Source organism: Sciurus vulgaris (genome assembly GCF_902686455.1).
Source record: "Sciurus vulgaris genome assembly, chromosome: 4".
Lineage (NCBI taxonomy): Eukaryota > Metazoa > Chordata > Mammalia > Rodentia > Sciuridae > Sciurus > Sciurus vulgaris.
Window position 1 is genome coordinate 30,418,405 of NC_136464.1, and position 25,463 is coordinate 30,443,867.

Genomic DNA, 25,463 nt, shown 5'->3' on the forward strand with positions numbered 1-25,463 from the left:
TATAGCCTAGGGAGCTCCAGAAGGAAACTCCTCTAGGTGACCTTAGCTGCACTGGCTTGTTAACTACTGTAATGCCAGTGTTAGCCTTCCCTCAGAGTCAAAACCCAGAAAGTTCTAGAGAGAATCTTAAATAAGTGAGATCTGCATTCTTAGCTGGCTCATTAATGCACTAAAGCACAGGCATTGCCCCCCCTTGGAGCACACAGCCCTCAGGACTAAGGAGATAACTTTTGCCTAGCAAGGTCCACACATCTTGCTAGCTACTACTAGCAGTGCAAAGTAGCTGAAAGGGACTCCAAATACCTTCACCACACACCATTCCCACCCATCATTTGGTAAGAACAATACAAGGAATCAGGTGATGGTGGGGGATAAGTCTTAGCCTTCACACTGTTTTTGTTTTCTTTTTCTTTTCTCCTCTTTTTAATTGCTTTGATCCTGCTTTCTTTGTCTCTTTCTAATTTTTTTTTAATTTTCTTTTGCTTGTCTTTTTTATTTCAGTCTACATTTTACCCTTTCTTTTCTGTTGTTATTGTTTTATCTTTAATTTTTTTTCATATGCTTTCTTTTGTCTTTTTACTTAATTCTTTATTTTTTTTGTCCTGTTCTGTTGTTGCTGCTGATATTGTTGTTTTTATCTCTTTTTTTCCTCTTGTGGTGCTGGGGATTGAGATTGGATTTTGTGTATGTTAGGGTGGTGCTCTTCTACTGAGCTACACATCTAGCTCAGTGAGAGGAATTGTACCAAGCTCCAGTAATGACCTAGACCCAACCACATCTTGGCAAATACTTCAACTTAAAGAACAGAGTGGATAAAGTCCCCAACTTATGATATACCCACAAGTGGTCACAGCTAGGGAAATCTTGACATTCTGCTCCTGGACAGTTGTTAACATGGTAACAGAAAAGAGAAATAACATAATTGCTATGGCACCACACCCATGAGGTCCTCAGCATCATTTATTCCAACGCCCTGTTAAATAGCACATCATTGACAATAATGTGAGTGCCACAGCTCTGACCTAGCCCTTGCCTCTCCACATGAAACACCAAGAATTGCACTAGTGTCTAAACAAGGTTAAAATGTTTAGGCCCTTCACGACGATTGGAATCATCAATATCAAAATCGCTTTTGAGGAACAAAGTCACTCTCAGCAGTGCCCATCGGAACCTCCATCCTCCAATAGAGACTTTCACTTCCATTGCAAGCATAACCACACAGGGTTCACCCCACACACCGCTGTCTATAGCACATAAGCCTGGATTATCCAAGGGACACCACTCTAGTGAGAACTGCAGTGAAAGTGGGTCCCTCAAGCTCAGATACAGTATGTGTTATGTCAAAGTCCACTAATCAGAGCCAAAGAAGCGGTAGGGAGATTACACTAAAAAATCCTCTTAGAACTAAACACAATACTATACATCAAAAAACCCACACGTTGTTGAGAAGACTGCTTCTTAAAAGGCTCTCACATAAAAGTGGAAGAAATAGTTATCTCAACAGAGACATCAATATCAACATAGGAACACAAGAAATATGAAAACAGAAGGCAATATGATTCCTCTGAAAGCTCATAGTTCTGTAGTAACATATTCCAAAAATATCAAAGTAGATGAAATAAATGCCACATAAAGAATTCAAAAGAATTTTTAAAAAGCTCAATGAATTCCAAGAGAATACAGAAAAATAGTCAAATGAAATAAGAAAGATAGTGCAGGACATGAATAAGGAATTCGATAAAGAGGTAGAGATTTTTTAAAAAGAATCAAACACAAATCCTGGAAATGAAAAGCTCAATTCATCAGATAAAAAGCTGAGTTGAAAGCTTCACCAACAGACTAAATCAAGTGAAGAAAGAATATCAGAGCTTAAAGACAAATCTAATGAAATATCATATTGAGATAGTAATAAGGAGAAAAAAATAAAGATAACATACAAGATCTCTGGGACACCATTTAAAGGCCACATATATTCATAATAAGAATACATAAAGGAGAAGAACTACAGGGTGAAAGTACAGAAAACCTATTCAATGAAATAATAGCAAAAAATTTTCCAAATCTTATCAAAGGCATGGACATCCAGTTACAGGATTCATCTTGAATCATAAATAGACATAACCTGAAAAGAACCTCTCTATGACATATTATTATTAAATTGCCAAAAGTATAGAACAAAGAAAAGAATATTAAAATCTTTGAGATGTACTAAATAACATTTAAAGGCAAACATATTACACTGATAGATTTCTCAGCAGAAACTCTAAATTGCTAAAGAGAACATGGAATGATATATTTTAATTCCTGGGGACTGTGGAGGGGTGACCACCAACCATGATTGCTAAATCTAGGAAGTTTATCCTTCAGAATCAAAGAAAAAAATAAAAACTCTCCCATATAAAAATAAATTAAGGGAATTCATGAACTTGAGATACTTAGAGAAATTCTGTACCCAGAAGAGGAGAAACAGTAAACACAACCATAACAACATGTGAAAGAATAAATCCCAGTAGGAGTAGACACAAATAAGAAAAAGGAAGAATCAAACATTGTCAAAACAGTAAACCATCAAACTTCTAAGATTAATAAGAGCATAATAAACAAACAGAATATTCAGAACAACCCAGAAGAAAAACAACAAAATTACAGAACAAGTACACACCTTTCAATTATAACCATGAATGTAAATGGTCCTAATTATCCAAATAAAAGATGCAGACCAGCTGAATTGATTTTTTTAAAAAGACCCAACAATATGCTATCTATAAGAAATCTACCTCACCTGCAAAGGGATACACAGGACTGAATGTGAAAGGATGGAAAATTATATTCCAAGCAAATGGAATCCTCAAGTAAGCAGGAATAACTACATTTATATCTGACAAAAAAAGGACTTTAAAACAAAATCAGAAAAAAATAGTACTGTATATTGATCAAAGGAACAATTTATCAAGAAGATACAAAGATTATAAATATACCAAATGTTGGAGCACCCAATTATATAAAATAAGCACTGCTGGACATAAAGGGAGAGAGAGAGATACACCCCAATGTAATAATAGTGAAAAACTTGAGTATCCCCCTCTCACCAATAGATATGTCGTCATTCAGACAAAAAAAAAAAAATCAGTAAACATGAGAATTAAGTTACATTATAGATCAAATGGACTTCACAGACATGTATAGAATATTCTATTCAATAACTGCAGAATACATATTCTTTTCATAGAACTATTTCCAAAATAGACCATGTATTAACTCCTTGTCCAGGTTGATATCTAATAAGTGAATGTTTTGTTTGAGGGGTTATTACCTTAGATAGTACAAATGTGATAGGATTAAGAACTAGTGGGTAAGGGATGGAGTCTAGATGACATTTTAGCCAAGACACCAAGTGCTGTGTGGAAAAGGCTGATGAGTTGAAAGCCTCCGAAGATCAATCATGCTGACCTTGCAGTTTTGCTCAGAAGGGTCTCGCTGACTAGGAAATGGAATTGGAGGTTGAGGCTTGGTGTTCAGATCAAGAGGTAGATCAGTCAGGATAGGAGTAGAAGATAAGTAGTAGGAGACTGGGAGTGGGGATTAAACACTAGTTTGTTGTGGCTCATTGATGGAGGTAGGATTAGACAGGTGTTGGTATAGAACTAGCAGAGCATGAGAAGTTAGTTAGGGATTCAGGGATGGAAGAAGCAGATACCTGGAAGGCTATATATGGGGTAGCTGTTCAATGGCGAGGCTTAGTGGAGTGCACAGATGTAAAGGACAGAGGCAGTGAGGGTGAATGAGGTTTTGGGGGAATGAAAAGATGACAAAAAATGCAATGTTAGTGTTCCTTCATCTGGCTCTCACTTTCATATTCTCTATTTGCTTTTTATTCTTCTTTTCTATTTTTGCCTTTTCTTCTACTTAAGTTATCCAAAACATGTAACCAGAATGTATTAAATGCAGTTCTACATTTTTTATCTTTTAATTTAGAAAGTGAACTATTAATTTCTCTCTTGAAGGAAAGAGGAAACTAAATTTATTTGCTTTTAATTTCTGTCTTTACTTAGCATTCTTAAATGGAAATAATTCTTTAAAAGGAGGCTATTCTTCTGCCTAAAACACTTTGAAATGATAGCAGTCAGCTTACTTTCTCTTTGTGTTCAAACAAAACCTTTCCTTAATCACAAAAACAAAGACAATGTGCTGGTATGTTCCCTGAGTCTCAGACCCTTTTGGATTCCATAACCAAAGATTTGTAGGGTGTTAGAGGAAAATAATGGGAATTTTAGAGTACCATTCTTTCAAATCCTTTCAGATTTTCTCTAAAGGGAAGAATGGTAAGGGAAGGGAAACATTCTATTCTGGAGGTGAACAAGTGAAATTTGACCTTGAAATTGTGACACTGCAATTCCTGTTAGTTGATTATTTCTATCAGTTAAAAATAATATACATTCTAAGCACTAGTTCAGGGAATTTAAACTGTATGTTCTGGTCCTGATGCAATTTGCCATATTTATTGAACTAGAAAAGCAGTGTATGTTGTGATTAAGCATTGTTCACAACTGAATTCAAGTATTGACCCGTGACATTTACTAGCAAGGTATTTAACTTCTATGAGATCCACATTCTCCACATATAAAACATACACACTAATAGACCCTACCTAGAATCCAGAACATACATACCAGGCTTATATTACTCACTCCATAAGTATTTATTGAATAAATTATTATTATATAACATTGTGAGGACTATATATGTGGAGTCTGATACATAAGCTTTCAACATGTATTAACTTCTTCGCATCATCATCATATTCCTTATCATTTACTTCCTTATTTGAAAGGGAACATTCTGCTGAAATGAAAGAGAGTGTTTTATTCTTTCTAGGACAGTGACAATGTCTAAGTAATCAGAACTGGCTATCTAATGTGTAAGTGTACTTAAAACTTTTAATGTAGTCATAGGTACTTAAAATTTTAAATATGATAATATTTCTCATTTATTCAAAAGACTATTATTTCAACCAGTTATTTACATCTCACTTTCATATATAGAAACAGCAGCAGAAAGAAATTTTTAAGCATACAAAAGATTAGGGGGAATTTAGTTAATACACAAGGCATATAAACCATTTTTTAAAATAATCTAAGATGAATTAGCCAACCAAAAGATAGATAATAAAGGAATCATGAGGGAGAAATGGAGGTAAAAGGATTGACTATAAATATAAAAGAAACGTAAAATTTATATATTTAAAGGTAAAATTTTCCATAATTATAGTTTAAAATAAATATTAAAACTTGTGCTTTAGGAAATATGGGGTACAAGTACACACACATGACAAGACTGAAAGATGGAAAGAAGGCAGACTAAAACTCAGGGAACAACATGTGTAGTGAGTTCCTTGGTTGCTGGCTTATTGTAATTGCTATTGTTGTTTCTCATATATCCCATATTTGGTGTTAGAGAAGGTGATTACCTCTAAGTAGAGAGGGGGAAATACCCTGACAAAAGTCAGCCCTTTCTATCAGAGGATCAGGAAAGGAACAGCCAAGCAAAACGGAAAACTTTTGGACAATAACCACAGAAAAAACTGTGGTCCCACCCCAACCCTAATCCCCATCAGCAAAGATCAACCAGGGGGCTAGATTTCTACCCTTACCAGCCTACAATAAGATAATTCAGTGAAAGCCAAATGAAAAGAACTGAGACTTTTATTTCTGTCAGATGGAAACATAGAACAACTCCCCACATTCCCCCATACAGTATCAGAGGAGACCAAGTGGAGAGCCTGGACTTCCACTCCAAGATGATGATAATGAGGTGTCTTCTTCCCCACCCCAACACTAGGACAGTGTCAGAAGAGACCTAATAGAAAACCAGGATTCTCATTATCACAGTGGTAATGAAACCATTCCCTGCCCTCTCCACTGTGTCAGTGGAGGCCAGGTGGGGAGCAGTATCAAGGCACGAGGGCCTAGTGGAAAGCTTCAACTCCCATGCCCGCCCACCAATAATGAGGTTCCCGACCCTTGAATGTTAATGGAGGTCAAGTTGGGAACCTGGAGGCAGTGTCTCCACTTGACCTGCCAGAGTAGTATCAGAGGAGTCCAGCTGAAACAGAAGATGTCAACAAGATCTTCAGTCTCATAGCATGATATCTGAAATGTCCCGGTAGTATCTAAAAATCACTTGTCGTATTAAGAACCAGAAAAATATCAAATTGAAGTGAGAAAAGACAATCAACAGATGCCAATATCAAGATAAGAAATGTGTTCAGATTATCTGAAAATTTCAAGACAGTCATCATAAAAATATTTTAGTGAGCAGCTACAAATACTCATAAAATAAATTTTAAAAATAGGAAGATTCTGCAAACAAGTAGGAAGGCTCAACAAAGAAACAACAGAGGCCCGGCCAGGATACGGCGCAAGGCCCCGCGCCGGGGCGTCCTCGCGCTGGGCCTGACGGCGCCTGCGCGCTGTGCTGCCGCCGGGTGCAGGTGGGGCGGGGCTGTGTGCCTGGGTGCCTCATTGTCCCCGAGAGTCTTCCGAACAGGGGTCGGGCCGCTGGCACCATGAAGATCTAGACCTCCGAGCACGTCTTCAACCACCCATGGGAAACTGTTACAACAGCTGCTATGCAGAAATACCCAAACCCTATGAACCCAAGTGTGGTTGGAGTTGATGTGCTGGACAGGCATGTAGATCCCTCTGGAAAGCTGCACAGCCACAGACTTCTCAGCACAGAGTGGGGACTGCCGTCCATGGTGAAATCTCTTATTGGTTCAGCAAGAACCAAAACATATGTGCAAGAACATTCTGTAGTTGATCCTGTAGAGAAAACAATGGAACTTAAATCTACTAATATTTCCTTTACAAATATGATTTCAGTGGATGAGAGACTTATATACAAACCACATCCTCAAGACCCAGAAAAGACTATTTTGACGCAGGAAGCTATCATCTCTGTGCAGGGAGTCAGCCTTAGCAGTTACCTGGAAGGGCTGATGGCAAGCACGATATCTTCTAATGCTAGTAAAGGCCGAGAAGCAATAGAATGGGTAATACATAAATTAAATGCTGAAATTGAAGAGTTGACAGCTTCAGCAAGAGGAAGCATTAGGACACCAATGGCGGCGGTGGCATTTGTAAAGAAATGATAAAAGTCAGTATAGAACATCAGGTCCCCAGGAATCTCCAAGCAGACAGTGTATTTATTTGTTATTTAAAAATTATAACTATATTTTAGTTAGAATTTTTTTTTTTTTAATAATCTGGAGTAAGGCTATGTGACTTGATCAAAACAAAAAGATACAGGGCTTCTAAAATCCAAGGGATCATCTGAGGTTAGTGTGGCTTGAAATGACTAATTTCCAGGGTTCAAGTATTTATGTGAAAATTTAGCAGTTTTTTTAAAAAAGTACTTGGGAGAAATTGGTGTTAACATTGAGTCTCCTTAAAATAGAATTTTAACACTTTTCAGACATTGGAACTGTACCTGACTTTGGACCAGCAAGCAGAGCCCCTACACACTCACCTTGCTAATACAGACTAGGACAGCCTGCGTGGGGGAACTGACTCTAAAAGGAGGAATTGTATAGTGTTGAAAGACATTAAGTTGTATAAAATAACTTGCTCTGCTAAAAACCCACAGTGTTTTGATTTGGTACTTAAATGATATTTTTGGAGTGAAAATCATCACTAAGTCTAATATGTGACTTCAACATAAATAATATTCTATTGTATTAAAAAGTACTGTATTGATTTACTAAAGTTTTGTAACTTAGTAAAGATATTACCTTCCTTGGATTTGTACTTTATGATTTAGCATGCTGTATCGTGGGCTGGTGATGTTAACTAAAAAAATAAAGTCATTATCTGAAAAAAAAAAAAAAAAAGAAAAGAAAAGAAATAACAGATACAAAGACCAAATGGAAATTTAAAATTTTTGTATTGAAAAACACAAAAACTGAAATAGAAAACTTGGTGGGTGTGTTCAACAGCAGACTGGAAGAGATAGAAGGAAGAAATCAGTGAACTTTAAGATAAAATAACAAATTATCCATCTGAACACCAGAGAGAATGTTGACTAGGGGGAAACCATGAAGTTCCTGCACACAATTTTATTCCCAGAAAACTCAAGGTTATCGAGCTATACCTTCTTGAAGGATGATGGGATATGTAGGACTAAAACGACCTAATATTTATAGCATTGAAGTCTCAGAACAGGAGGAGAAATTGGGTAAGACTAAAAAAAGTACTCCTCCAGGAAATAATGGCTGGAAACTTCCAAACTTGGCAAACAATAAAAACCTATAAATTCAAGAAGTTGAGTAAAACCCAAACAGATAAATTCAGATATATCCAAACCAATGCACATCAAACTTATGAAAACCAAAGGTAAGGAAAAATGATGCGAGGGAAAATGTCACTATACCTATGTGCAAATAAATAAATAAATAAATCCCAATTCAAACAAAATCAGACTTTTCCATAAGAAACCATGGGCTAGAAGGAAATGACCTGACATTTTTTAATGATGAAGGAAAAGAATTATCAACCTAGAATCTTATATCCAGTGAAAATAGCTGTCAGTAATGATGAAGAAATCAAAACTTTTCAGATAAGAAAAACTAAAAGAACTTGTTAGCAGAAGAATGGCTAAAGTAAATTTTCTAAGAAGAAAGGAAATGATAAAAGAAGGAAACTTGGAACATCAGAAGGAAAGAAAGAAAAACAGAAAGGTAAAAGATGAATCAGTACAATGGACTACTTCTTTTGAGTTTTCTAAATTATGTTAGATGGCTGAAGCACAAATTTTAACACCTACTGATGGGCTGTCAGTGTGTAAAGAAAGGGAACAATTACCATTATCTTTCACAACAAGCAACTGGAATATATAGTCTGAAGTTGAACATAAGTAAAGCAAAAGCTAGAACTCCATCCTTTAAATTTTTTTCATTAAAAAAAATGCTTTCAGGAACTAATATCTTTTATTCATCAATTATTTTTAAAACAACTTGCTTTTATTACTTTCAAATACTATTAAGTTTGATCCATTTTATTGAGAAAATAGCATCTATGGGATCATAACATTGTTCTAAAATGATTTATATCTTTTCATTATGCATATTTAAGTGTGTATATATAGCTTTATTTATAAAAACATGTCTGTCACAATTTTACTAAGTGTTGGTAAAAGCACATTGGAATTTGCTGTGATTATTAAACTTCTTTGTTTTTTTTTTTGTTATGGTAAAGTTTCAAAATGCATATATATTTTTGCTATAGGATCATGAAGTTATTCTATTTAAAATTATAAATCAAAAAAATACAGCAGTTCATCTAAAGGAAAATATGCTTTATTTTAGAATATTAATATTTCTCAAATTAACACAAAATGGCAAATTCTGAAATATAAAATTCTAAATATCCTAGCAGAAGTGGTTTCTCTGGAGGTCAATTCACATTCCATACACAGAAAACAACTTTATATTTATTCTGGTCTTCAAACCTAACTGGTAAATGGATCTCTCTCCCCCTTTCAGTCTCTTTCTCTCTTTGCACATGTATAAGCACATGCATGTGTGGTATACATGTATATTCATAGCAAATAATTCCTTAAAATGTTTTATATAGTGACAGCCAGGTTTTCTTCAAAGCAGAGAAGTGGCAATTGTAATGAAAATAATATTGATAAAAGATTTTCTTTTGATTCAATATTCCACATAGTGAACATCCTTCAAGAAGGTATAGCTCTATAACCTTGAGTTTTCTGGGAATAAAATTGTGTGCAGGAACTAAAATATACAGGTGTTGGTGAGCATAGCTAGAGAAGCAGTGGGGGAGGGGGAGTGTGCCTTTTTGAATACAGAGTGTCTAGATATAAGCACCAGAATGCAGAATGAGCCTCTGGTCTTCCTGCATATATGATGCATACAGGTTAGCACAAGTGATTTATGTCCTCACTGAGAAACTGAAACAATGACAATGTCTCCATAAATCTACCTCAAACAAGAGGTGTCCTGAGAGGAAAAACTGAGGTATCTGGAAGCCTACTAGATACTATTTGATGTAGAGTCAAAAGGCTGACTGATATGTGACCCTTATTAATTGACCTCCCTTCCAACATTCTGGATCTCATGTCCTCTTTGGTCATTGGTAATCACCTTAGTCACTGTGCTTTTACTAAGCCTTAGTTTGTCTCAGTGTACAAGAATAAGAATGATCTTTCCCTTCAGGAATTGTTCTTGTGTGGTATTAGAATGAATATTGTTATTATTCAGCTAATCTCTGACAGACACTCATTCAGTTCAAACTAGAATTAGAAGTGAGTTCTCTAGGTTAACCTTTTTAATTTTCATACCAACAACCATATCATCTCAAAGGAAAACCTGTTTATTACAACCTGTTGGCAAAACAGATTGTTTGGCGTAATAGAATTTTGCTGTAATAAATACTCATGTAGTACTTAATATAACATGAATTGTTTTCACAAATAAGTCCCCATCTTGGGGCTTCTCCTCAACTTTTCCATTCATCTAGCAACACAGGGAAAGACACTTAAGAAAGAGATAGCTTCTTTATCTCTGCCCAGAATGACACACATCTGTAGCTGTTTGGGTCATGAAGGGACACATGATTTCTGCTCATGTTACTTTGGCATGTGAGAGGGGCAAAAAAATACAGGTTCAGACCAGGAAGCTGCTTCTTGGAGATAGCTTTGCACCATGGAAAGGAAGCACAAATATTTGATAGTCAGTGAACTGTCTCCACCCTATTCAAGGGATCAAGCCCAGATGAATGTGGGGGTCACCTCATGTGCTTCCCCAACCTCAACACCCCAGCCCAAGTTGGTTGCTTTAGAATTCTTACCAACAGTTGATTTGTACATTTGTCTTAGATTTCTGGTTGTTTGTGCCATAGGGTAATTCCAATACCAGCTATTCTGTCATGACTGGAGAGAAAGTACTTTTTAATTTGGTTTTAACCCAACATTTTCTAAACTTACTTGACCACGGAGCCCTCTTTTCTTCACATAACAATGACTAAACTACGTTGAATAATGTTTGTGCAAAAAAAGTAGAGATATACTACTTCCACGCCTTTACTTAAGCTTCCCACATTTTTTATTTTGTTATTGTTTTGGTTTTGCTTTTATTGTGTTGCAGTTATTCTGCTTTTGTGAGAAATTTGAGTTTAGTCAAATACTGTTTAGGAGTCAAGATGGTTGAAATAGGCAAGACTAAAGGCAGTTGAAAAGCAATTGCACTTGATTTTAGGACACAGTAGGCGCAATACTCAGTCATGCTCAGGCATTTGGCAGATTAGAGGGAAGGATTTAGGATATTTGTTACTTAGCACCTACCTTGTCTCTGGTTTCCTACTTACTGAATTTCTATGAGCCATAGTTTCTAAGTATTCATGAGGATTAAATGACACTATATGTGAAATAGCTAGCAAATAAAAAGAAACTTAATACATAAAAGGTTCCTCTCTCCCTCCTTCTCCTTTCTAAGTTCTTTCAGTTAGTACTGCAGTAATTTAGTTACAGTTAAGTTGTGCTATTCTGCCACAAACAATAACCATTATATGAAAAGAGGTCAGGGAAAGGTTGTGGGTGGTAACTGTGTGAACAATACCAATTTACAAATACTGGATTTTTAAAAAAGTTCTACATAGATGATTGGGTTCTGGCAACTTATACCCTGTTACTCCTGTTATTGATCCCCCACAGTTAAATTTACCAGAAAGCTAATGAATTAAGCTTTGGGCCCCTCTCTTGCTTTGATTCCTATGAGAGCTGGCAGTTGCTAAGAATTGTAGATTATTTTAGTGGTGAGAGGATGTGGAAAGGCTGCTATCGGGAAACATTTCTATGTACATATTTCTGATAAATTGCCTAAAGCGCTCCCAGAAAGAAGATATTTGATTCTCTAAGTTTCAGGGAGTTTGTTATGATTTATTTTGTCATTCTATGTAAATATTTACTTTAAAACCTAATTTTGTGTTTTGTACATCTGATTTTTTCTTAAAGAGGATCCCACAAATTGTGTAAGTTTTAGGCCCAAAACATATGGATCCAACTCTGGTGCCATCACCTGCTACTATGCTGAGAAACCTCAAAGGTGCCCTCCTCAGAGCCCACTCCCATGATGAAGCTGCATAGGATTTCCCCACCCTATTCCATTCTCAACTTCCTGTACCGCTGTCTTCAGTACTGTTGGGATCAAGGTCCAGCTGTTTGAGCCTCTGCCAAGACACAGCCTCTTTTCACACACAACCCTGGATACATGAGGGAAAACGATCTGTACTTGAGGGTCAGGACCCAAAGTGTACAAGGAGTTGAGAGAGAGACAGGATTGGTAGTGGGGCCCTTGAGCCTCAGAGCCACCCCTGTGGCTCCTTGTGGCTTAAATCATACAGGCACTCATTGTTTCATTAAGTATACTTTTGAGTACCCATTATTTGTGTGGGGGGTTGCCCGAAACCTTGACCTTTACTTGTACCATTTTTCTACAGCGTTTTCCCAGACTCTTTCAAATTCCTGAACTCCACCATTCTAGTCTGCTGGATGACTCCTGCATGGATTTACACATACCCATTTAAGCAAGTCACAGAAACATCTATATTGTCTAGGATCTTTCTTTGTAACTGCATTATTCCATCTAAACTTTCTAGCCCAAAGTAGTTCTGAATACAGGATAGGAAGGTTGACCGATGGCAGAAAAGATGAAGAATAATGTAGCCCAAGAAGGAAAGCCCCATGGCAGGCTGGATGAAGAATGTGCTCCCCAGGAGCCCAGGGTGATGCTTTTGGAGGAGGGGCAAGGGCAATTTATAAAGCTTTATAGAGACTTAAGTCAGCCTTCTCGAGTGTTCAGCTTCAAGGTGTCAGAATAGGTTTTATAGGTCAACAGGGTTGTTCTAATGATTATCCAAGCTTCTCTCCCTTCGGTGAGGAAAGCCCCGATTTTTATGGAATAACCTGCCCAGTCAACAGGCTTGGTGTTAAAATTCTGAGTAGACTGCCCCTCCTCCTTGAAAGCAGCAGGCAGCAAAATAAGTCCGGAAATTCCTAAGCATTGGGAAGCCAGCACTAATGTAATTACCTGAAATAAAAGAAGGGGTCAGAAAATAAGGGGCAAAGGTTTTTCCTCTTAAAGTAAAAGGCCAGGTAAACAAAACCAGCTGCCCCTGAAGCCAACAAACTTCCCTCATTAAATGTTTTAAAAGGGTAATGGGCATAAGTGGCTAATTGTAGCACAATTCTGAAGACTGCATCTAGGGTGTAGGGAAGGGGGTGGGTGAGATGGCATTTAGATTAAAGCCTGGCTGACAGAGTCAGAAAGGAAGTAAGACCTGAACCTGGTAGAGAATCCCTAAATGTCCAGAATGGAATTAAAATAGGAGCAAGGTGCTTTGACCTGGAAGCTCTAATGTTCTTTCAGTGTCCCTGTAGATGATCTTGGATAGCTTAGTTGGGGCAGTTTTAAGTTTATATGCTAGTAGAAATAGTATCTAGAATAGATTTTAAGTAACTAAGTAGAGGAAATTTTATGTGTATTAACTTTGAAAACTCTGGAATAATATGCAGAAAATGTTGACAGTGGTTCTCTCTAGGTGTTAAGCTTATAGGTGGGATTTTTCATTTTATATTTTTGTGTTTATTTTCTAATTGGTGCACAATGAGCATTTGTTTCTTTTATAATAAAAACTAAAGGGCACCTTTTCAAATAAACCAAGGTGAAGTGTATTATACAAGAAATAAAATTTAAATCTCAGGTGGACAAAAGAGTTGGTAAAAAATTGGTAAGTGGTTAAATTTGCTTTGTATACTCTGCTGTCCTTGCCGCTTTCCTGATGTATGCTTGATGAGAACTGCCAATCTGGAGACAGGAACGAAGGCTGCTGTCATGAGCAAGACAAATTATTTGACCATGCATGAAGGTTTCATCCTTATTGTATTTGTAATAGTTGCCAAAAAGGTTATTACAGCGCTGCCTTTCTTGGCTTCAGCTTTTAGGTGAACAGCTTAGTCACTAGTGGAATGATCCTAAGAGATGCTGAAGTTTCTAGAAAACTTGAAGGAGGACTGTGATTTACCTAAAAGCAGGAGTGTAGGTGATTCTAAAATCATCCTGCCTGCCAGGATTTATGTGGAAGTTGCCAGAATACCTCTAACTGATCATTCGTTTCCCTCTCCCTCCCCCCAATTCTTTCTTTTCCTCTGATTTATTTGGTCTTCAGAGTCCTTTGTAGCCATTACTAAAGTAATTAATTAACTCCTGGGGAGACTGGTGAGATAAAGGTGAGAATCATGTTTATCTTCCCAATGAGAAAGAAAAGCAGAGAGTTGGTCCCAGATCAATGGACATTCAGTTGTAATTTAGCTCTACTTCTTTTTACACAGGCTTTGTTAGAAATCACCATCACTGAAACTGGGCATTTAACTCAGTGGTGGAGCACTTGTCTAGCATGTATTTGGGCCTGGGTTCAATCCTCTGCACTCCCCCACTAGAAAGAAAGAAATCACTAATATTGTATTGTTTAGCAATTTATTGTTACCAAATGGTCACCACAGACTACTTCACCTCCTTCATGCCCAAATTTATATGATATATTGGGTCCTCCCTACGGAGAGACACCATCAGAACCAAACCTCTGAAACAGGCAGGAATTTTCATAGCCACAGATTGCCCATACTGAATGTTTTCTCAGAAGTATCACCATTTCAAGGGGTAAATGCAGAGAGGCTAACTGTCCAACGTTATTCAGCAAAGAGACTTGGGAATTTATTAGATGCATACTCTCTGGTTAAATTACCCCCTCTATCAAAAGTAATACCAAGTTCTGGTGGCCAAAGTTCCCATTTCCATAGTACAATATGAATGTAAGTATAAAGTTGTAAAGTTGCTGAAACTTCTCAATATAATATGAGGATCCCTTTGACACCCAAATGTGAATTGAACTCAGATCAAGGTTATTAAAAAGATGCTGTGATGGGAAGGGGTCCTTAACTGGGCTAAAGGTGGAGGCAATCCCCTGGACTATACTTCAGAAGCATTTCAAAGGGTCTCTGATATCCCTGTTAACTTATTTGCTTAGAGAGCTCCTCCTTAGCCATGGTTTACGCATTACATGTAAGCTGAAGAAGAGCCCCAGGTAAACACGTCATCTCAACTTTTCTGTGTAACTCCTCATATCCAGCTACTTAGTATATATTTCCTACTTGATACTTTGTGTTATCTTTGGTATCTCAAACAGAATCCTATTTTTCACCCTTGAAAATCTGTACCACAGTCTGAGGAACCTACATGTCCTTGGCACCAGTATCCTTCAGAACATTCTCTCTGAAAAGCACATAGCCCTCACTGAGTCCCTTTCTTGCTCTCACCCTCGACAAGCACTTTGAATTCTTTCCTTCATAGCCTCTCTTACTTCTTTTGTGACCTCCCTTATTGAGACCCAGATCACTGCCTGCCTGCACTATTGAGATAACTTTGTCCACTGGTTTCCCTACCTGTAGCTTTCCCTGCTTGTATCCAATTCACAGCCTTCAGGAGTAGCTCAAAACTGACTGAGAATAATTGAATTCAGCTTGGTAGGTTAACAATTAGGTCAAGAGTAGACTCTAAAAAGCTCAAGTCAAAGTTTTTATTGGAGCTCTTTTCTGATGTGTACATGAAGCCTCCTGGATCCAGAAAAACAGAATGTTAGTCATTAAGTGGACAGTTACAGGGAATAGACTCCCCTCTGCCTCCCACCTGCTGGAAACCCTGCTCAGTTCTTCCCTTCTTCAAATCCTACAGTGGATAATTACACTCCTCTCTAGAGATAGGCTTCCCCTGCCCACCCTACCTATCGCCTTTTTGTCTAAGTTTCTGCTACATTAGGTCTGTAAGGAACCTGACAGAGGAGATTTGTTTTTTTGCTATTTGCCTTTGATATGCCAGGCCCTGTGGCCAGCATTTTTCCTTATTTGGTCAGTAAAGTAACCCTGTGGAAATACTATAGGTCTGGATTCTTTTTAAACCACTCTTAAAGAAAGGGAAATCCAGTATCACATGGGTAGTAAGTGGCAAAACGATTGAACCAGGGTTTTTAAATTGTAGAGAAAACTTTGAGAAAAATGATAAAAGAAAGGTGAAGAAAAGCGAAGGAACCTGAACCTGCAGTTCAGTCCCCTGATCCATGGGGCATGGATCAGGTGGGCTAGTGAGGGAATCCTGCATATTGAAAAGCTACATCTGGCATTTTTTTAATCTCAATAAGTTTTAAACTGTATGTGTTACTGGTGAAAATTATGAACACCAACCCTTTTTATATTTACTGGGAACTAACAAAGGGAAAAGAGGAAATTGTATGTTTTATTAAATAATAAAAGAATAATTACAGTGTTTGCCATATGCCTACTCACTGTATAATATGTAACAAGTATTCTTGTCTTCAAATGTGTATTAAATTAGCATTGCAGAAACTATTGTTAATTTAATGCTACTCTGTCCCAATTTGCCTGGCTTTCATGTAATACACCATCTATCTCAACTTCTAAAAAAAAAAAAAAAAAAAAATCAGAGGTGCTAATACTGAAGTACTAACAGGAAGAAGTTGTAAGAGATCTTAAGGAAATGGACATGCCTGGCACTGTGTGTTGCATATAATAAAGCCTGTTGAATCTGAGCCCTAGCATCTATACCATGGGTGAAGTGAAATACCGTATCATTCTTTGTTTTATTCCTTAAGTAACCATCATAAAATTTTAAAATATGTACCCTCTGGGACAGCATTTCCACTTTTTTAGAATTCTATACTTACACATAATCTTGTCAATCAGTTCCCTATTCCTTATAACCCCATATTTGTGAACTGAAAACTAGAAAAATTAGAAAAGAACTAAAAGCTTTTGGGTATCTACTGTATGCCAGGTGTTTTAGTCTCATTATCTCCTTAATTTGCAATTGATCTGGAGGAATGGATGTGTTAGCCCTTTTTAAAAAATAAGAAAATTGAGCTGGGTGTGGTTGTGCACACCTATAGTCCCATCTGTGGGAGGCTGAGGCAGAAGGATGGCAAGTTTGAGGCCAGCCCACACAACTTAGTGAGACCCCATCTCAAAATAAAAACTTAAAAGGGCTACAGATGTAACTCAGTGGTAGAATGCTTGCCTAACATGAGTGAGGCTCTGGGTTCAGTCCCCAGCAACACACACACACACACACACACACACACACACCACAAAAGAGAAAGAAGTTGGAGGAGGAAGAGGAGGAGGAGGAAGAGGAAAAGAAGAAAAAAAGAGAAACTGAGGCTCATAGAGACCATGTAACTGCATAAGGTCTTCTTACCAATGATTTAAACATTGAATTCTGTGGAAATGTCTTGAAATGATAAGGGAGGCCTAGGGGATCTCAGTAAGTGGACTCACCCAACACCTGCTTTACAATAAAAAGATTTAAAAACCTAACAATTCCAATACATCACATGTTGTATGGGAATTTAACATTAAAGATAATTTTCACATAGTTCTATAGTATGTACTGATGGGTAGATCTTTTATTAAAAGTTTTTTTAAAAAATCTATCACTAGCCATCTACCAAGGAGACCTTACTGGGTCACACAAGGTACCCAGTGTTTAGAAACTGACTTAATTCAGAATTTTGCAAAGATGAGGATGAGGGAAGGTTTGAGGTAATGAAGGACACCTCACTTGGGGTCAGTCTCAGTTTAATTTTCAAAATGGGGACTCACAGAGGAGACCCCCATAATGCTGACAGACCCATTTTTGTTAAATGTTCATAATATTGTATTAGCACTTGATGTTTCTCTTTAGCCACCTAATAAAAACCAAACCCAAAGCAAAACCCAATGGGTGCCAGCTCTTTACTACTTTAGGAGAGGGCTCTTGGACTTTAATTTTTACTATTTATTTATTTGTATGCTTGTTCATTTATTCGCTCATTCATTCATCCCTGAGAGAGTGGGAAAAGGTTGACTAAGGTATCTTGCCAGGGAAGCCAGCTGGAGACTGGAAATATTTGAGACCCACCTTGCTACACTGAATCAGGTTGCTGCTTTGGTGTTAATGTTATTTACATGTTTGAAAACCACTCAAGACGTTTGAGTATTCCTTGGAAATACACATACTTTTATTACTTTAAGGTAGGGCTGTGGAAGGGGAAGATATGAGTGTGAAGTCACTTTCCTACAGGAAAAAAAGTCAATTTTTCCCATTATCCAGCTGTGTAATGGAATTTCTGTAAGTTCCCACAGAGCCAGCAATGGAGTTTCACATGACAAAGGTTGAAAAAAAATCACAGTATTAGCCTACAAGTGGAAATGAAAATGGCGAATATTAAAAAGTATATTATTGGTTTGAAAAGTACCCCAGATCAAAATCTTTCAGGATGAGAGCCAAGTGGAACCCTGGGCTGTCTCCTCAGCATCCTCAGCAGTAGAGACCTCTGACTGGAGAAGTATACTTATAACCCCCCGCTCAAGATTATATCTGATTCTTATTTTATTTTTATTCCAGTTGCTACATTGATGGCCGGGTGGTCAAGGTGATGGACTTCCTGAAAACTCGCCTGTTAGACACACTCTCTGACCAGATTAGGAAAATTCAGAAAGTAAGTAAAAGTATCCTGGGTAGAAGAGTGAGTTTGGGGGTAAAGCAAGGAAAAGGTTACAGGGTTCCCAGCTGTACTTCATTGTGGGAACCAGTGTAGAAAAATAGTACAATGCAGGGGCAAGAGCTCCCTCTCACAATGGATGATTGTTTTTTTATTGTTTTTCAAATTCAGAAGGGTTTGTATGTGCCATATCAAAGTTTAGAAACTTCTCTCTTTTAACAAATGTTGATAAGGATGTGGAGAAAAGGGAATTCTTATACACTGTTGGTGAGAATGAAAATTAGTATAGCCATTTTGAACAAGAGTGTGAGGTTCCTGAAAAACTAGAAATAGATCTATGATCCAGCTATCCCTCTTCTGGGTATACATCCAAAGGAAATGAGATCAACATATCAAAGAATTACCTGCACTTCCATGTTTATAGCACTATTGACAGTAGCCAAGATAGGAAATCAACATGGTGTCCATTTATCCATCAACAGATGAATAGATAAAGAAGTTTTATAACATTCTAACAATAGACTATCATTCAGCAATAAAAAAATAATGAAATCCTGTCATGTGTGGCAAAGTGGATGGAACTGGAGAACATTAAGTGAAATAAGCCAGAGAGACAAGGGCTGCATGTTCCCTCTCATTTGTAAAAGCTTAAAAGTTTATCTTAACTAGAAAAGTATAGAATGGCAACTACTACTGCCTAGGAAAAGGGGACAAAAAGGGGAATAAAGGGAAACTGTGTAACAGGTACCAAAACACAGTTAAATAAGAAGAATAAGTCCTAGTGTTCTACAGTTCAGTAGGGTGATCATAGTTCACAATAATCTGTTATATATTTTATGAAGAGCTAGAAGAGAGGAGCTTGGAAGCTCCAAACATAAAGCAATGATAAAAAGATAGAAATGCTAATTACTCTTATTTGATCAGTACAAGTTTTATACATATATTAAAATATCATGCAGCATGCAATAAATATGTATAATTATTACAAGTTAATTAAAACAAAAATAAAATTAAGAAATAAAGACTCCACATGGGAAATATTCCAAAGTCAAAAAAATTCAAGTTTTCTGCATCCCTCCAACATAGTCCTTTCAAAATTAAATGCAACTATAAATTGTTTAAAATGTTCTCTATTTTAATAACAAATATTTTCATAGTTTGTTTCTAAATTTTGAGTTTAGCAAGGAAGGGATAGGTTTACTATGTTATTCCCTTTTTCATGGGAGTTTGTGTGTAAGATCTCTATATCTCAACCATACTAAAAATAGAGATCACAGAAATCTGTCTTTAAAATTTTTGGTCTAGTAATTCTACATGCATTTTGTCCTAGGATCACATTTTGAGATACACTGGATTATTTAATTCTGATTTGTGAGGATTTTATGCCTATAATTTCCATGAGTCTCTGTAAGATAGCACATCTTTTGTTGCCCAGTCAGTTTTCAGGAAATGGGGATCCTATAATATTCCACTATCTTTTGAGAGGATAAAACAAATCTCAATAGGTGGGCCCTCAGTAAATATGGAATGAATGGGCAAATGAATTAATAGCTCATTTAAGAAAATCCTATTTAAAGCAATTATAAAAACTGCCTTTGAAAGGTGAAATAGAAGTGTGTACCTTGTTTTCTTATTCATACCATTATCACACTCAGATTACAGTCTATTGAGTCTTCTTGTTCTCATGGGATTTTAGAGGCTGAGAACCCCAGGACTACTGATTTCTGGTCTGATTCCTCCTGGGACCAGGTACATTGGCCAGCATCCTTTTCTGTCACTGCCTTCTACTAGCCAAGAGGAAGTAAACGATTTAAAATATTTCTACCAATCTCTGTTTGACATTCAATTAGTGAAAATATTTACTAAGCACTTAGCAAGTACTAGGCAAAATGCCAGATGCTAAGGGTACAGAATGGAATAAGATGTGACCTCTGCCCTCAAGGAACTTAGTTTTAAGTTTTAATACTTACTTTGAGCAACATGAAACATATTACCTAATGTGACAGAATGTCAACCTATTGAATACTACAGATTCCTAATCTCACTGTGCTAATCTAATATTATATATTACATATTGCTCTCTAGAATGAGGGATTTTTTTTTCATTTGTTCATTCATTTGTCCATTTTGTAATTCACCAAATATTTATTGAGTACCTACCATGTTTCAAGCACTATTCTAAGGGATACAACAGTACACAAGATAATCAAGTTCCTTTATTTTGGCTTTTCCAATTCTGGGTCAAAGGATTGTCATTAGAAGTGATATCACAGCACTGAGAGTGAAGATTTTTACTGCTCATGTTATTTGGTAAGTATGGCTGTAGGTCAGAAGTAAGACAGAGAGAGGTGTTGGGAGTTAGGTTCTTCTCTTTCTCCCCATTTTTCATCACCCTTCACCTCTGTGTATTCCTTAATGGTCACAGAACATTCAAACCTTGAAATTGTGGCTGATTTATCTAGAGACCGAGAACCCTCAAGACTAAAGAAAAAGGGCTAAACCCTGTGCACAGTTGAGATTTAGACCTTTAAAACCATGTCTTATGGACTTGAAAGGGGAGGGCCAAGTGCCATGACAAGGAGAAAGAGTGGAGCCCCTAAAAGAAATGACCTATGTAGAAGATACCTGGAGCGAAAGGCTTAGATGCAGGGCCTAGGGTCCCCTTTTGACTACTGCAAACAGAACATGCTTAGAGACCCTCTCAAGCCCTCTCAAGCCAAGGTTCCTATTCTGGTTATCTCTTACTTGTAACAAGTTACCCAAAACTTAGTGGCATAAAACAAACATTTATTATGCCAGTGGATTGTATGGGTCAGGAATTCCCAGCACAGCAGAAATGATTGGTCTCTGCTACACAATGTCTGAAGCCTCACTGGAAGACTTGAAGACTGGTGTAAAGCAAAGGTTGCCAGAAGGCGCATCCACTCACTCATCTAGCAGGTAATGCCAGCTATCAGCTAGTGCCTCAACTGAGGCTGATAACCAGAAAACCTGCATATTGATTCTCTATTTAGCCTGGGCTTCCTTCCAAGGTTCTGAAGTCAGATGTCCAAGAGAGAGGGCCACATGGTAACTCTATCACCTTTTCTAACTCACCCTCAGAGGTCACAGGACATCACTTCAGCCACATCCTTGAAGCAGTTGCCAAGATCCACAAAGTTTGGAGGAGAGAAGAAATAAATTCCTCTTGATGAGCAAGGGGCAAGATTCTGGGAAAGCATATAGGACCAGAAGTATTTTTACAGTAATTTTTGCAAAGAACTACCTGCCACAGTTCCAGCCTCCCTGTTTCATTTAGAGAGCTTTAAATCATTCCCCTGACTCGTTTTAATTTCTCAATTCTCTTTTTCAAAGCTTTTGCCAAATATTACCTTAAATGGGTAGCTGCTGGAAGAGCTGCTGGGTCATAGATTCTTAATTTGACTCCCTGGGTAGCATTTCCACTGGCTGCAGCAGCCTGGATTCAGTTGTCAAAGCCTCCAGAATGAGAGTCTCACTCTCACATTCCATAATGTGCTGCCCTGGGAAGATAAGAGCTGGGACCAAAGCAGGGTCACCAAACTTTGATTGTTGAAAAATTACTTTGACCATTTCTGACATCCTTGGGGTAGGGAAGTTGGGGAGAAGGTCTGCAGAAAGGGAGCCCAAAGTGAAAACTTGGGTAGACTGGCCCGATGTCTTTCTTGAAAACTCACAAAACCAGTTGAAAGATGGACCATGTAATGTTTTAATGTCTACCTGAAACCCCTACCCAAAAACTGGAAGTGGGATCTTTGCTTCTTCTCTATTAATAGAAGTTAAAAGAAGTCTTAATGACCACCCCCATCCAGGTCCCCACTGGGCCATTGTGGTGGAAAAGGGAAGATTTCTTGCCAAAACGGAACCATGAGGGTGCAGTTTGATAAATCTGTGCTGCGGCTGTTTGAATGGATGGTACAGTATAGAATTTAAAGTCTGATGGCCTGAGTTGGAACACAGACTTAACTGTGTGGCCTTGGGCCAGTCACTTGATCTCCCTGGTTTTGTTTGTTTGTTTGTTTTGGGGGGGTTGTTTGTCTGTTTTCTTTCTCTGTAAAATGAAGAGGCTAAGAATACTGTGCTCCCTCCCTCTTAGGGAGGTTAGGAAGGTCATGTGAGGCTGTTCTGTTAATTCCTTTTGAATGCTAGTTCTTATAACTACTATAGTTGTTCTTACAGTTATTATAGTTATTTTAAAATAATAATTTCTGTGACTAGAGAAGCTTCATGGTACCTTTATCCATTGCTCATTCTTTTTTTTTTTTTCTCTTTCCTCTTACTTTGAACCCTGGAGAATATGATAGGTGATATTTTTGGCACCTGAAACACAATGACTCAATTGCTAAAAACAGCTGTGGTTTCCAAATTTGGACTGCCACTTGGAGAAGAATTCTCAGTGTTCTGAGCAGTGAGCAAATTATCTGGTTATATGAAAATCTGCATGATACTTTTGGAAGCCAAACAGAGACATGTTTGGACAATGTTTGGACAACCCACTCCTTTGGATGTCTCCCTTCTGTTAAACTAAGGATAATCATCTGGACATTGGGAGATGAGTCAAAGGAAGGCATTGAGCATCTAACAATGAAGGGAAGAGTCAGGTGGGAAAGTGAGATGTTTAGGACACTGTGCAGATGGTACAGTGTGGAGAGCTGGGCAGATTCCAAAATAATGATGTAAGAACCAAGAAGAACCACTTTGGCTTAAGTCATTTGGACTCTATGATTTGTGTCTTCATCTCCTAGAGGAATCAGAGGAGGAAGTAACACTTTTTGATATTATTTTCAGCAATTCAATAAGCACAGAAAAGAGTTGGTGAAATCCCAGTCACAAGGGAAGTATTTCCAAAAGTCCTGTCCATGTGATTGCATTTTGAATACTTAATAAACTAAAGTTGGCGTCCTCAATATTTGAAAAGTTCCTTCCTTCCGCCTTTCCTTCTTCCCTTCCTCCCTTCATTTATCAATTGTTAGAATTTCCTTGGCCCCTGAGAATAAAATGGTGAGCAAGACTGATGTGATGCTTATCCTCATGGACTTAATGATCTAGCAGGAAAAATAGTATTGAAACAAGTGATGATAATAAGATGTGATGACTCCTATAATAGGATGCTGTGAGAACCCATGGTGGGAAGTGTCCGTCTTACTTTGTGAAGTCAGGGAAGTCCACCCAGAGGAAGTGACACACGGGCTAACCCCTAAAGGGAGACTCCCTCTCATCTATACAGTTCTTTTTGGGGTGTGATCAGAGGACCACTGATGCAGATGTCTGTGTATGGGCAAGGGGAAGGATTTATGTGGTTCGTATTATGATCATTATTAACATCATCATTGCTTATGTTTGCATATGATGTTTAATGAAGGTCAACTCTTTTGAAGTATCCATAAATGCAGTGATATTATGCTGCCTCTAATATATTTTAGTTTCAGGACCATGGAAGTAGGGCAGAAAGATAAGCAAGTCTTTTACAGTAATTCATAGATTAAAAAAGAAACCTTTCTCCTCAAACTTCCAGTTTACCCTCGTATTTGACCCTCTTAGCTTACCAAAAAGACAGGGGTAGAACAATAACTCTAATTCTTGAAGATCATAGAATAACTAGAAGGGCAATTAAAGGGAAACTGAGGACTAAGATAACATTAACCTTTTTCTAATTGAAGAAAACTGGAAAAATGAAAGCACATTATTAGAGTAAGAACAGTAGTATCACCAAAAAAATCAGGGTTTGATTTATTCATTCATTCACTCACTCATTCAGCACTGTTGAATGCTAATTTTGATGCACCAGTGCCTACCATATCCCCTATTGCTTGGCATTTTAGAGGGAAGGAGGCACAAAGGAAGGGGCAGGTTAATTGGCAGAATAAAACAGAAGTAATAAAGAACCAATGTCTCACTCCCTCACGTTGTACATGCTGTCTCTGCTGTTCACACTACGGAAGAACCTCACAATGCTCCTAACTTTATACTACTGTATTGAATAGCCCTGTAGACTATTCGTACACACAGGCATAGTAGGAGAATATCTTCTACATGTGTGTTTAGGAGTAAAGGAAAGGTCTCTTTGCAGCCCCAAATAACATTTCAGTCTGTTTGTAAATGCCAGATATTTCACTATAGATAAACATTCTTTCATTCTACATTAGGAAGATGCTGTAAACTGTAAACAACCTGGGAAGAGATTGATGGCACTGGCTGAAATTCACACTAAGTTGTTAATGTCAATAGAAGGACCTTTCCCAAGAGCAGATTTCAATGGAGGAAAAGAAGAACACAAGCCAAGGAAGTACTAGGCAGAGGACTCCAAATACAAACTGTGTCACATTAATACATGGGGATGACATCCATGAGTGATTCTAAATTTTACAGGGCATGAGGCTTATTTAATAGGGACCTCTGTAAGAAAAAGAAGGCAAAGCAAATTTTCAAATTTTAGAGATATCTAACCATTTGAGTTCATTAATAGGAACCTTCCCAGGACATTGATAGAGGCTTATAAGAGTGGGAGCTGAAAGTTTAAGTTCCATGAACTTCCCAGTTAATTAGCCTGAGTCCACTTGGCTGTGCAAATGGGAGAGTATGACCTAAGGGAAACTTTGACTGTTTACTTTCATATAAAGACACTGATGTTACAGGGGATCTACACAAAAAGTATGTTTATCACACAAGAGATCCAGAGTTTAAATCATGAGCCCTGATGTCCTTAATTCTTGGAAATAAATATACCTTTGATTCTTTTTTTTAATCAATTATTTGGTAGTTGTAGATGGACCGCATGCCTTTATTTTTTTATTTGTTTATTTTTTTAATGTGGTACCAAGG

At 37.5% G+C, this 25,463-nt stretch overlaps 2 protein-coding genes across 5 annotated transcripts in view; both read left to right on the top strand.

Moving 5' to 3' along the window:
* Nucleotides 1-25,463, top strand: part of HPSE2 (heparanase 2 (inactive)) — an 830,988-nt gene that overhangs the window by 650,682 nt on the left and 154,843 nt on the right. For all 4 annotated transcript variants that reach the window (XM_079137838.1, XM_079137839.1, XM_079137841.1 and 1 more), the window contains one exon: nucleotides 18,527-18,620. In XM_079137838.1, the coding sequence (XP_078993964.1) occupies nucleotides 18,527-18,620 (94 nt within the window). The remainder of the gene's footprint in view (nucleotides 1-18,526; nucleotides 18,621-25,463) is intronic.
* LOC306659910 (PRELI domain containing protein 3B-like) lies at nucleotides 6,549-7,496 on the top strand. Its single transcript, XM_079137871.1, has one exon. The coding sequence runs from the start codon at nucleotides 6,629-6,631 to the stop codon at nucleotides 7,148-7,150; it is 522 nt and encodes a 173-aa protein (XP_078993997.1). The 5' UTR covers nucleotides 6,549-6,628; the 3' UTR covers nucleotides 7,151-7,496.

Bases quoted from the DNA above. Each gene is read 5' to 3' on its own strand.
- LOC306659910 (XM_079137871.1), top strand. From the start codon at position 6,629: ATGCAGAAATACCCAAACCCTATGAACCCAAGTGTGGTTGGAGTTGAT.